Source organism: Dermochelys coriacea, chromosome 1 (genome assembly GCF_009764565.3).
Source record: "Dermochelys coriacea isolate rDerCor1 chromosome 1, rDerCor1.pri.v4, whole genome shotgun sequence".
NCBI classification, from domain to species: domain Eukaryota; kingdom Metazoa; phylum Chordata; order Testudines; family Dermochelyidae; genus Dermochelys; species Dermochelys coriacea.
Window position 1 is genome coordinate 34,693,416 of NC_050068.2, and position 13,031 is coordinate 34,706,446.

The 13,031-nt window shown below is 37.2% G+C and overlaps 1 protein-coding gene across 8 annotated transcripts in view; it reads left to right on the forward strand.

Moving 5' to 3' along the window:
• Positions 1-13,031, forward strand: part of GRIA4 (glutamate ionotropic receptor AMPA type subunit 4) — a 294,100-nt gene that overhangs the window by 231,441 nt on the left and 49,628 nt on the right. For all 8 annotated transcript variants that reach the window (XR_006277594.1, XR_005293872.2, XM_043504201.1 and 5 more), the window contains 2 exons: positions 4,453-4,823; positions 7,724-7,922. Coding sequence is in view for 6 of the 8 variants with exons in the window: in XM_043504201.1 (XP_043360136.1) it covers positions 4,453-4,823; positions 7,724-7,922 (570 nt within the window). In the remaining 2 variants the exon portion in view is untranslated. The remainder of the gene's footprint in view (positions 1-4,452; positions 4,824-7,723; positions 7,923-13,031) is intronic.

Here is a 13,031-nt window from a genome sequence, read left to right on the forward strand (position 1 = left end):
GTGTTGATGAAGAACAAGTCAACATCCCTTCACATACCAATGCTTTCAATGCATTGGAAAGCACTTTGCAGTGTTTTGAAGGACAAGATAAAAGTGATGCCTGCACCATACTGAAATGTATGCACCATACCTACTGTAATTTTGAAAGATTCAATTTTATGAACTTTTCAATTTTATGAACTCCTCTGTCCCCAATTAGTTTGTAAAATAGGTGTTCAACAATGTTGAGTCATTATTTGTATAGACTATTGTTCCTTTTAGTAATCACTTAAATCCATAATTGTATCTCTTTACTTTTTCTGGGGAAACCATAAAGTAGGAGGTTTAGTATTTTGGTGAACACATCATACTGAAATAACTATAATAACATCTTCCTTAGATTACCCAGAGAGCAACCCTCATCAGAATCAGGGTTTATGCCTGCCCTAATGTGCAAAACAGTATACTTGTGAAAATCACTCCAGACACCACCAAGTTTTATGGACAGACTGTGGCAGCTAAAAATAAATCCCCAGTTAATTGATGTCTAAAAACCCTGCTTCCTCACCACTCCAGCTAATATCACAGAACTTGAGAGACTTACCAGGAGCCCTGATATACTCCCAGTATCTGTTTGGCTATAGAGAAGTCAAGTCTTAGGTGATACTTTTTCAGACCAATAATCAAGTCTACTACATACATTGAGAGTTATTAAATATGGCAAGTTATTGTCAGTATACAGAAGACTAGAAGTTTCTCTGAGTCTTTCAGATATCTAATTATGAGAGTGCTGCATTATCCATTCATGCTCACAGTAACTGAAACTTCAGAGAAAAGAAGATATGGCATGGTGTTCAAATTCAGCAATTAAACTGTTCTTCTGCAAAGAGGGGATCTGTCGGTGTGAGAAATGCAACTTAGAGAAAACAAGCAACATTTAGAGTAATCGTGAGCTGTTTCACCAAGTAGACAAAACATAATGATACTGTCAACCCCAGTGTTCTGAAATCATGAGTGAGGCCCAAGAAATCATGAGATTAGCTTAAAAATCTTGAGATTGTATATATGTGAGTATATATAAATATATATATAGGGTTCTTTTTCTTTACTTTTTGGCTTTTGAGAAACTTCCTTGCTTTAATGAAAACTGACATTCTCATAAAAAGAAAAGGAGTACTTGTGGCACCTTAGAGACTAATAAATTTATTAGAGCATAAGCTTTCGTGAGCTACAGCTCACTTCATCGGATGAAGTGAGCTGTAGCTCACCAAAGCTTATGCTCTAATAAATTTGTTAGTCTCTAAGGTGCCACAAGTACCCCTTTTCTTTTTGCGAATACAGACTAACACAGCTGCTACTCTGAAACCTGACATTCTCATGTAATCACAGCTCTCCAAGAGCTAGGGCTATAATAAAACCACCAATATTGGGAGATCTGCAATAAAATTGTGAGAATTGGCAACACTATTGTAATGTTTACCCAAAATACAGGTATTGCTCTAATGGCTGCCATGCAAACAAGTGAGATTTTCAAACATATTTCAAAACAAATTGTTGCTATGAAATTGGTTCAGCATTTTCAGTGGCAGAATTCAAGCTGTCTTATTTCACACTCTAATAACTCATCTTATCAAAAGTTCTAAAAGGCTTAAATTACAACTGTATGGTTGCCTCTGAGGGACAACCCATTACACACACATTCTCCAAAAGACTCTTCATGTACATATGTGTGTATGAATGTGGATAGATAAACTAGGTCAAATCCATTGTTGCTTTAATTCCAATTGAACTCAGTGAAGTTATACTAGGGATGATTTTAGCTTATATTGTTTCAAATTTGCACAATGAAAAAATTACGGCTTGATGTATAATTATTTTCAGTTGGTGCTTAAGTTAAAATTGTACAGTGGGACTTTCAAGTGCAGACATAATCTAAGGATCTGACAGAATTTCTACTATAAGTCTCCATTTTCAGAGGTTTATCATTTGGCTACAAAACTTGCTTCTAGCTGGAATGTGTCTCATTCCTGAACTATTTTTAACATATAGATTTTTTAAAAAAATTTTAAGAGTTTTTAGGCATTTCAAATTTTACAGGAGTACACAAACTTATAACATTTCAGATTTTCTTTCTGGTTTTGTATCATGCAGTCAACTTGCTCAGAGGTTAATTCAGCAAAGCATTTAAGTACATGCTTAACTTTCATCATGTGCTTACATCCCATTGAAGTCAATAGGACTTAAGCATGTGCTTAAGTACTTTGCTGAGTTGGGATGGCCTTAATCACATGCTAAGTGTATTGCTAAATTGTGGCCTATGCACCACATTTCTAAGGATGCTTGTCCATAACATGAATTTGCAGCATTTTAGTACTTATGCAAGAAAATTAAGACACTGATGTCATGGAGGCTTGGGAGTAAGTCTTGGCTCCCCCTGTATGGATGTCTTGGGGATGAGAGAAGGACAACACAGGGACACTATTCATCACATGCACAAGGGAGCCAGGCAGAATGCTGCCACTAATAGTCCCAGGGTATTACTCTGCACCATTGATCTCTGTGAGCCCTTTCCCCTTGATTTCAAAGAGTACAGATTTAAGCCCCTGAGCACAATAGTGGCCCAACTAACACACCCAGTAATGCTCCATACCTTAAACAAAGCATGGCCAGTCAGGTTGGTTGAAATGTGAGGGACCTGCCCTCTCATTATATCACCTGGAGGGAAGTGTGGTGATGGTGGATTGCAGAGATGCTTCACAGTACCACCACCCAGTTGCCACATCTCTGCTGCCATGACCCATTCAGTGCCTCTGGCTGCAAAAGTCAGAATTTAGCCCTTCGAGCCTAACTACTGGGCCAGATGCAGCAATTGCTCACCATATTTTTCACAATGTATTAAGTGTTTTAGGCCGATTAAATAAAAAATCATGTTAGGGAAATATCAAATACACGTGCATACTACAGATAATACCCAGTCATTATCTATGGAGCCATTACAGTGCATGCTGAGAATGTGTGTTAGCCACACACGTCAGTCTGCTGTTATAAATTTCCTTCATATATATTTTGGATTTGTGGCACAGTAGAGTATTTTAATAAAACATCCATCAATGTAGTCAGTGTGCTGCATCAGCATGACCTCCCTCCACAAGATCTTTTACTTTTATAAGAGAATTTTATGCCAGGCCTAAATTAACAAATCTAAGCAACCTGGCATAATACAAATAGGCTATATGATAGCAGACAGCATGATAGATTCTTTTTTTCATTCATGAAGGATAACCATGCATAGTGATATCATCTTTTTTGATAGAATGTCTATGTAGACCCACTGGCCAAAACATCCAAGTGGAGGCAGGGGAATAGTCCAAGGCTGCATCCGTGAACTACAGTCACTCCTGTAAAAAGGCAATGCTAGAACTCCACTCCTGGGGATTGAGGATTTATTCCAAATGAATCCCAGAGAGATTCCCTGTACAAAACTATTCAACTCAGGCTTTGCATAAGGGTCTGGAATTTGACCCTATGGGACTTTTCTGTGCTTCCTGCAGGAAGAACTAACTTATCACCAGCTCTATCATACTTGTACTTATTAAGGAGACAAGAGAGAAATTTAGGCTAATATCTTATTTTCTCATAAACCAAGGTATACATTATTTATTTTTATTAAGTATTCGTGTTAGAGACTCACCTAGAAATCCAGTCAGGATTGGAATTTCCAATATAAACATACTAGATCCACGTATTCATGTATTCGTCTCAAATTCAGGTTTTCCCCATCAACTGTAAAGGTGGTGGATGGAAGCACTATGCTTTTTCATTTCCATTCCTGACATGCTGCCTTTTAACATGATCTAAGGTAACACCAAAACAAACGTATGAACGCCCTGATCCTCCAAAGACTTAGGCACATACTAAACTTTACAGGCTTATAGCTTTGCAGCATCTGGGCCTTAATTTGTTTCTTTCCTTCATTTCTATATTTCTCATACTATTTGGAGTGCACAGTGGGATCATTTATTTGCATCTTTTCCTGCAGGAGGGATCATATCAGACAGAAAATTTGGTTATCACTGACTATATCTGATGTTTTTGTAGACAGAACTATTACTCGGAACATTTGGTGGGGATCGCATGATTATTATAATTTTGTTTTAAGTTTACTTGTTTTTTACTTACTTTAACAACCTAGGTGATGCCTCAAATGATCTTTTTTAGGATTTTATTCTGCAACCCATCACCATAGTATCTGAGCCTTCCACATTATCTGTGTACTAAATTATCTGTATACTTCCTATACAAATATAAACCTGCATTTTATTTTAATAATTGATTAAATTAATCAAGAAAAGAAAACATAAATAAACCTAACAGTTTGCTTGTGTTAAAGCTGTAATTTTGGATGTAGCTGCTTAGATGATTTTATAAACCAAATTCAGTTAATCTATGCATCTATATTTCTTTTTCTTCTAGAAAGCAGAGATTGCTGTTGCACCTCTGACCATCACTTTGGTACGAGAAGAGGTCATTGATTTTTCTAAGCCTTTTATGAGTTTGGGGATATCCATTATGATCAAAAAGCCCCAGAAATCTAAACCAGGAGTGTTTTCCTTCTTGGACCCTTTGGCGTATGAGATCTGGATGTGCATAGTCTTTGCCTACATTGGTGTCAGTGTGGTCCTGTTCCTAGTTAGCAGGTTTAGCCCATATGAGTGGCACACAGAAGAACCAGAGGATGGGAAAGAAGGACCGAGTGATCAGCCTCCTAATGAGTTTGGCATATTCAACAGCCTCTGGTTTTCCCTGGGTGCCTTTATGCAACAAGGATGTGATATTTCCCCAAGGTTTGTGTCAAATCTTTTAACTTTTGCATTTTATCTTCAACACTCATGATGCCGAGGTGCATACATTTTCCCTTTTCTTCTTTTACTGGTGCTATGTAGAAGTTCACTGTTGGTGGAGTTTTTCCATTTAGAAACTACAGCAAGAGTATTAGAGAAACTGCTTAGGAATTTTATTACTATTGGTACCTTTCAGACTTCAGTGTAAATAAATCAGGAACAGTTACTTATTTTCTCAGCTGATAACTTGTACACATAGGGCAATTTCATTGACTTCATTGGAACTGTACAAGTACTAAATCTTGCCCATTGTATCACAGTAGTAACAGCATGCAGGTTGCTATCTGACCTGCATGAATGAATGTCCTAGTTTTGTTTCATATTAAATTGTGCAGTCACTGCTTGCAGAGTATCACTGTGTATAAGAGAGAAAATGCTTTTAGTGACTATTTCTGATAAATGCTATATAATTGCCAAACTTCAAGAGTTGGACCTGAGCATCCAAACTTCCCCAGATCCTTGGGAGAACTGCAGGAACTTTGATTTGAATCACTCACCACCAGCTCATTAAACATTAAGGCCAATTTTTTCCAACGTGGATGCCTAAACTTAGCATTAACAGTGGGATTTTTAAAAGTGTTCAGCGCTGAGTCTAACTCTGCACTAACACTAACTCTGCGGCTGTTGTATTCTGTGGTAAAACTCCCATTGATTTCAGTGAGAACAAAATTAGCCCAATGCTGAGTGAGCATTTTTCAAAATCTCACTCCAGATCCTGGATCACACATTCACTTTGCCATCTAAGAGAAATAGCCAACTTAAAAATGCATCATCTCTTTACCTTTTAAATATCTTTGTTTTGTTTTTAAAATGTTGTATGGATTTGTTGCTCAAAATCATGACCCAGAAACAGCAATCTTGTTAGCAGACATTATGAAAACTCAGAAAGTTCTGCTCAATTCGAATATATTCTTCCTATTCAATTTCTTAGCCCTTTCTTAGGCTGACTTCCACCTGTGTAAAATGTCAGCAAAAGTGAGTGTTCCCAATGAGGCCAACCTAGTGACAAGTACACAGGATTTGGAATCAGGAACTTCCAAGTTCTCACCTTGTCTCTGACACTGAATTCTTGTGCAGTCTCAGGAAAGACACTTAAGGTAAAATTTTCAAAAAGTCTCTAAATGACTTAGGATCCTGAATCCCATTTTCAAAAGTGATATTGGTAATTCAGAAGTGTTTCTCATTGAAAAGTCAATGGGACTTGGATTCTTAAGTATCTAAATCCCAGATTTAAGTATTGCTGTGCTCAGCATTGCAATCCGTCACTGATTTAGAAGCATCAACCCCTTTTAAAAAGGAGATTTAGGTTCCTAAGTCAGTTAGGTGTTTCAATGCTGAGCACAGCAATACCTAAATACATTTAAAAATCTGGGCCTTAGTCACTTTTGAAAATGGAAAAGTTCACTGAAATCAGTGGGTGTTAGGCACCTAGGTGCTTTTGAAAATCCCAGTAAGCCATTTAAAATCTGGCCATAAATTACTTATGTGTTTTTTTAAAAAATTATCCTTTGGCCTTAGTACTGCAGCCTCTACTCAGATGAGTCTCCTTGAAGTCAAGTTTTGCCAGAGTAAGGGCTGCAGGATAGGCCCATTAACCCATGTACTTCAGATTTCTAATCTGTAAAATATTGATAATCCTTCTTCATCCAACCTCATAAAACTGTGGTGAAGATTAATGAAATAATATTCTCATTAAGAGGAGAATATTCATTGTTAATATGAACAGTATTATATACAGTACAATGTGAATATTATTCAACAACCAAACATACTTCTGCTTGTGGCCTATTCAGGAGTCAAAGCCAGGTTTCCAGAGGTGGTAGCACTAATTCATTGCACCACCTAGCTCCCAGAGCCTTTCTAGTTTCATATTATGATGTTGTATTTTAAGGCAATGTATATGAAATAAAACAGTATGTATCTCAGTTCTGTTTGCTACACTAAATAAGGCTTTGAAGAGTACTGTTTCCTTTCAGAACATATGTTTAGATAACACACAGAGGAGGAAGGATGATCTTGTGTATAAGGCAATATCTCTGAGTCCAACCCTGCTCCCTTTGAATTTCATGGCAAAACTCTTTATGACTTCAATGGCAACAGGAGCAATCTTTTTTCTGCCTGTTTTCTCATCTGTATAATTGGCAAAGTATTTACATCAGAGAAGTGATGTAAGGCTAAATATTCATTAATTTTTCACAGCATTTTCCTCAGATGACAGGTGGCACCGAAATGGAAAGTATTATTTATTACTTATTTATTGCCAATATTCCTGTTGTTGCTATGCACAGCTTCTTAAATAATTACCTGAAACTACGGGTTTTCAGATAGCTGGAGGAATATGTACTGGGGTTATTTTCCTATAAGTGGCAAATTACATATAAGTGGCAATAGTGTTCCAATACTACATGCAGCATATTGTACACTCACGGGAGCGAGGGGACTTTGAGTTTTATTTTATATTTTAGAAGGAAGAATAGAGCGCACCTTGCTTTACTATTTTCACTCTCCAAAAATAGATACTTCTTCTTATAAATCCTGTATAGCGTAGTCTAGCAGCAATTTCCTGTATTAAAAAGTATCAAGAGAACAACCACTAGAGTATTGGTAATGCCATGTACAAATAGCACTGTTTATATACTGCATTGTATATTATAGGCCTTGTAATTTATGAGGGGAGTGTTATTATGAAATATACAGTGGTATATTAAACTTATACAATCTCTCACCTGTTGACTGTTACTTATTAATAAATCCTAGTAATAATGATATCTCTCACTCTCTCTTTCTCTTTCTCTCCTTGGCATAAGAGATAGGAAAATGTGCATTACCTTATTCATGTTTAGATCCCTCTCAGGTCGCATTGTTGGAGGTGTTTGGTGGTTCTTCACACTCATCATTATTTCGTCATACACTGCTAACCTCGCTGCTTTCTTGACTGTTGAGCGAATGGTCTCGCCCATAGAAAGTGCAGAAGATCTTGCCAAACAAACCGAAATTGCATATGGAACACTGGACTCAGGGTCAACAAAAGAATTCTTCAGAGTAAGTTGGCATGCTTAATAAAGACCATCCTCCCTACAGACAAGTCTACGATGAAATGTTCAGAATGCTGAAATAATGTTCCTTTACAAATAATTATGTTGTGGTTTGTAGCTCCTGCAATTCTGAGGTTACAATTTTTATCTCCAGCGCCACTTGTTGGCATTTGCAGTCCTTTTAATCTGTGGAAAGGTTATTGATCTTGACACATCAGGCAAGGGAACAGCCCTGAGGGATAGTGGAACCAGAGATAATTAGAGCAGCATTACACTACTGATTCATCTCAAGCTACAGTACGGAAATAATATCCAGCATTGAATGAGCTATGATGATGATAAGGAGTCTTGCTGTTTTGCTTCTACCTATAGGTTTTGCTGGGGACTCTTTTGCTTTTGGGAGGTATATGAAGCCTGGTGACTGGATACAAATTTTACTAATCGTTGACTTACATAGAACATAGAAAATGTGATTTTTTGTGGGTTTGGAGCATTACAAAACAGCATAAATGACCAGTCATATGAATTTGTTGTGTGCTATCTCTATTTAGTTCATTTTCATTTGCTTTCCTATATCAGTGTGGTAGGTAGGTATTGTTCTCTTCTCTTCTTATCAGAAAGCACTGATATTACCAACAGTACATAAAAACACTGATCACTCCTGCTTAGTTTTCTGTCTCTAGCAGTCGGACATACAGCCCAGTTGGCTGAACTGGTATAAGTCTTAGTGTTCTCATGTCGTTTTCAGCTAGACGTTGTTAGCCAGTAGCCTCATATGAGATTAATTAAATGCCAGGTGCTGGCTAAAGTTCATAGAGAAAAGATGTTTTCAGTAGAAACAAGGAGTTGGAATTTTGTGGTTTTTCTTTTTGTTAAGTCTTGTTAAAAAGGACACTGTCAAATGCCAGGGTGTTCCTCTCCTCTCCCCCCCCTCCAAAAAAAGAGAGACCATTAGGATTTGTCTTCAGACTGAAATCTCTCAACTAGGTATACATTTTTAACAAAATTTAAATGTGGTTCCAAAATAACTGACAATATCCCTTTAAAGATTTGACATAGAATCTGCTAAGCATTCCTAACATACCGATAGTTAGGTATTTTACCACAGGAGATGCATGGAGAAATTTTAGAAGACTTTGTAAAAATGTTTTAGTATTATTTTGCACTTGTACTGTGTCCATCAGTACGGTGGGTGTCTTACTGAACATAGGGCTAGAAAAGACCCTGACTCGTAGATTTTACAGTCTGGGTCTCTAATCTTGCAAACACCTATTCATATGTTTAGCCTTATGTACAATCCATTGTTCAGTGTGTGTTGCATGTCCCCTCTGTACACACTCATTAGAGAAGATGGGTCTGTTACAACTTATAGCTCTGGGTCTGGAGGTTGGCCAAGATAGTAGCTATCACATACATGGGGGCTTGTCTGGGTTTTGAACTGCTATGATCCTGTGATGCTCCAGATGAGCTCCCTTTGTCCTGAAGCAATGTGTAACCCTCTGACCACTGTGTGTTATGAGGACTCCTTGGTGCCTGGGCTACAAAGTCTGGCTCTTTAACTTCTGAAGAGTCATGGTTCTAGTTTTGCAGATTCCAGGTTTGATCTCTGGTGTAGACCAAAATTATGACCTTTGCAAATGAGTAGTTCCATTAAGTAAGCTAACACAGTAAGGGTAATTAAAATATATAAATGGCTGAGGAATAAGGCAACTTTATTTAACTTTAGATTCATTATGTGCATTTCTTAATAGTTCCCCATTATTTTTTTAATATACTTCACATGCCTATCATAAAATCTCACTTCTTGTTGGCAATGCTGCAGAGTGAGTGTATAGGATTTGGGGGGGAGGGGACAAAGAATGGGACCCCTTTTCTGAAGCTTCCATAACACTTTGACAAAGTGCAATTTTGAAATAATGAGGTCAGCTCCTTTGATATAAGGACTAACTACCAATCTCGGCCACAATGCTTTTGTCATTTTTTTCTAGTCATGCTGTAACGATAACTACTATATTGTGCTTAAACTCTGTATTCTATGTAAATAACAAAAGCCATATTAAAAAAGAAATAACATTTTTGAGTCCACTTGTGGAACACCATTCTTTCACTTTAATCTTTGGAAATTAAAAAAATAGCAGCAAGATCAACTGTGTCTCAACGTTTCCCCCCCTGTATTTTAGAACATAGAAGCAAACAAGACAAAAGTAGCCACAAAAACTAAATGTAACTGCACATATAAATATGAAGCTTTAACGAGCACTAGGCTAGCTGGAGCACTTTGTTTAAATCATGTATCTGAAGGCTTATCTTCAAAAGGGTTCTGATCTATGCAATGTTGCCATGTCTATTGCAAAAAATACTTAACAAGAAATATAGGAAAAACAATAAAGTATTTCTAAAGGGATGCAAACATCTTCACCTAATTTTTTTACAGTAGTGACATTGAGATCCAGCCTTGATAAACATTAAAGGAAAATTGCACCTGATTCGCTCAGTCCAGCATTCTAAAAGATTAGAAGACAAAGAGCAGTTCTCATCATTTTGGGACTTCATGCTGTTGGTTACCATTTTATTAATAATTACCATCTAGATGAAAAATGATCACTCATGACCCTGACTGTATGGGGTCCAAATGTCAGAAAATCTAAACTAATTTGCAGTCTGCTTTAGTTCTGATTGATCAGCAAGAGAAAAAATGTTGGTTTTAAAAGTCAACTGAAAAGAAAAACAGAGTTTCTTTCTCACTGTTATTAAAGCTGGCTGGAAGCTGTGAAAGCTGAACATTGAGAGCAGTTTGCTCAAAGGCAGAGAATTAAATTTCAATTGTCTTGCAGAAAAAAAAGTCTTATATGAAAGGTAGCATTGTCTAGTGGACTAAGTATGAGAATTCAAACCTCTCACTATTTCCTTATATTATAGTATGGAAAATCTATTGATTTTCTGTCTGGTTTTCATTCTAGTTTAGCTTATATATTGAATGCTAATGCTGACAGAATTATTCAGCTGAAAGTTGGAGGCTTTACAGTGTTTCTATATAGATGAGGACTTGTTAGAACTTCAGTGCTTTCTGTTATTTGCCTGGAGGGAGAAGGAAACTGAATTATGAAAAAGGTTTTTTAAAAAAGACCTTCTTTAGGAAATGTAGGCCATGATTTGCTAAGACAGAAGAGTGAAAATTTTACCTTAATTTATTATGTTTTAGTTTTAAGAGAGAAACCAGTATACTATATTTTCACCTTATCAAGAATCTCGCACTAAAAACTTCAGGAATGATTGCGAAGTAGAGATAGATAAAGACACATCAGCATTCTTGATATGGCGCCTGATCCAGCACTGCAGTACTCCAGTTTTATGCCAGTCTAAGTGAAATCAGTGCAGTTACCCTAGTGTAAAATAGGAATAATACAGTGGTGAATCAGGCCCAGATCCTGCTCCCAGTTACACAGGTGTAAATGCAGAGTAACTCAATAGTTATCATGGCTCATGGGCACTATGGAAGTAGTATGAATTGATACCAGGGTAACAGCGGCTGGAGCTGATTCCATGGACATGATGAGCTGTGTAGGTATTTTTGATTATTGGAATTTTTTAGCTGTCAGTATTTTTTCCATAACATGATAAAATAGAGTGCGTGCACCAGCTGAAAAAAATGAAGAGATTTTGTTAAGGTCTTACACAAGGCATATTCATGAGACACTTGTGATAAAATGCTGTTCACTAGCAAACACTGATAAATGTTCCAACCACAAAGATGTTTCCTTTCACCATTCTCCTGTGCAGCTGAGACATTGTTCTCTGGCCACATTACTAATACAATTATTCAGTAATTGGTTCAGGGAGTTTTTCTTTGTCTTCTACAGAGGTTCCATACTAACCCTTTGGAGGTAAATAGATTTAAGTGAATACTTAATTCTTTAATTGCAGACTGTCTTGTAAAATCTCCCCAGTTCCACCCACTCTGCCTGTCATGGAACAAGGTGCTGAGAAACCTCAACTCCCATTGAAGTCAGTGGGACTTTAGGCTGATTCAGCATCTGTCCCTATTCAGAAAAGCACTTAAGCACATTCTTAAGTCCCACTGACATAAGGTTAAGCACACACTTAAGTGCTTTGTTGAATATGGATGCACATAAGCATTTTGCTACTTTGGGGCAAGGAGGCACTCAGCACCTCCCAGGAGTGCTCAGTACCTTGCAGGACTGAGCCCAAAAACCTAATTCTGCTTCAATGGGAACTCCTGTTGACTTGTACAAGAGCTGGATGGAGCCCCCTAGAAACTTCTAGTTTCACTAAAAGGAGCCTTCTCCTCCCATGCCAAAGAGGAGGGGAGAGATGGCGTTTGTTCAATGAAAACACTGATTGATGTATAGCTGCCAACATTTTAAAAGTTGTGCATTAGCTAGGTTTGAATATATGTATCCATATTGTTGGGGGGAGTATGGGAGTAAAGGTAGGTGGCTTTTAATTGTACACATTAAATATGAATAGCAAATACGCAAAGCCTTATTCCTGATAATAGAATTTTTCTTTTCTTTCTTTCTTTCTTTCTTTCTTTCTTTCTTTCTTTCTTTCTTTCTTTCTTTCTTTCTTTCTTAATAAAGTTTTAGATAATTACAATAACAAAAAAATACCATCTTTTCCCACTTATAAGGCATTGTCATTTGTAATTGCGCTAAGCATGCACCAGGGAGACAGACTTCCAAGTAATCTACAACAAGCTGTAAATTTATTATACATTTCTGGCTGAGGTCTGAAGCACTGGTACAATCCTGAGATGATAGGAGGAAGGGCATGGTAACCTAAGGGTCACGGATGTTGGAATTCTCTCTCCCATAACACAAACAAAAAACCAAGATGCCATGTCTTTGAGATCAAAGCTCAATACACCATTCTGTTTCCTTTTTAATAGTGTGTGTGTGTGTGTGTGTGTGTGTGTGCTCTTCTGAGTTTTGTTTATGTTTGTTTTTAGTGTGGGGTGTATTCCGAAGTAACTATTCAGCCTTTACTCAAGCAAAACTTACTGAAGGCAATAGGAGTTTTGACTGAGTAAAAAGTGAGCATTAAAACTGAGTAAGGACTTCAAGATTTGGCCCAGTATTTGTGGGAGGCCTGTTTT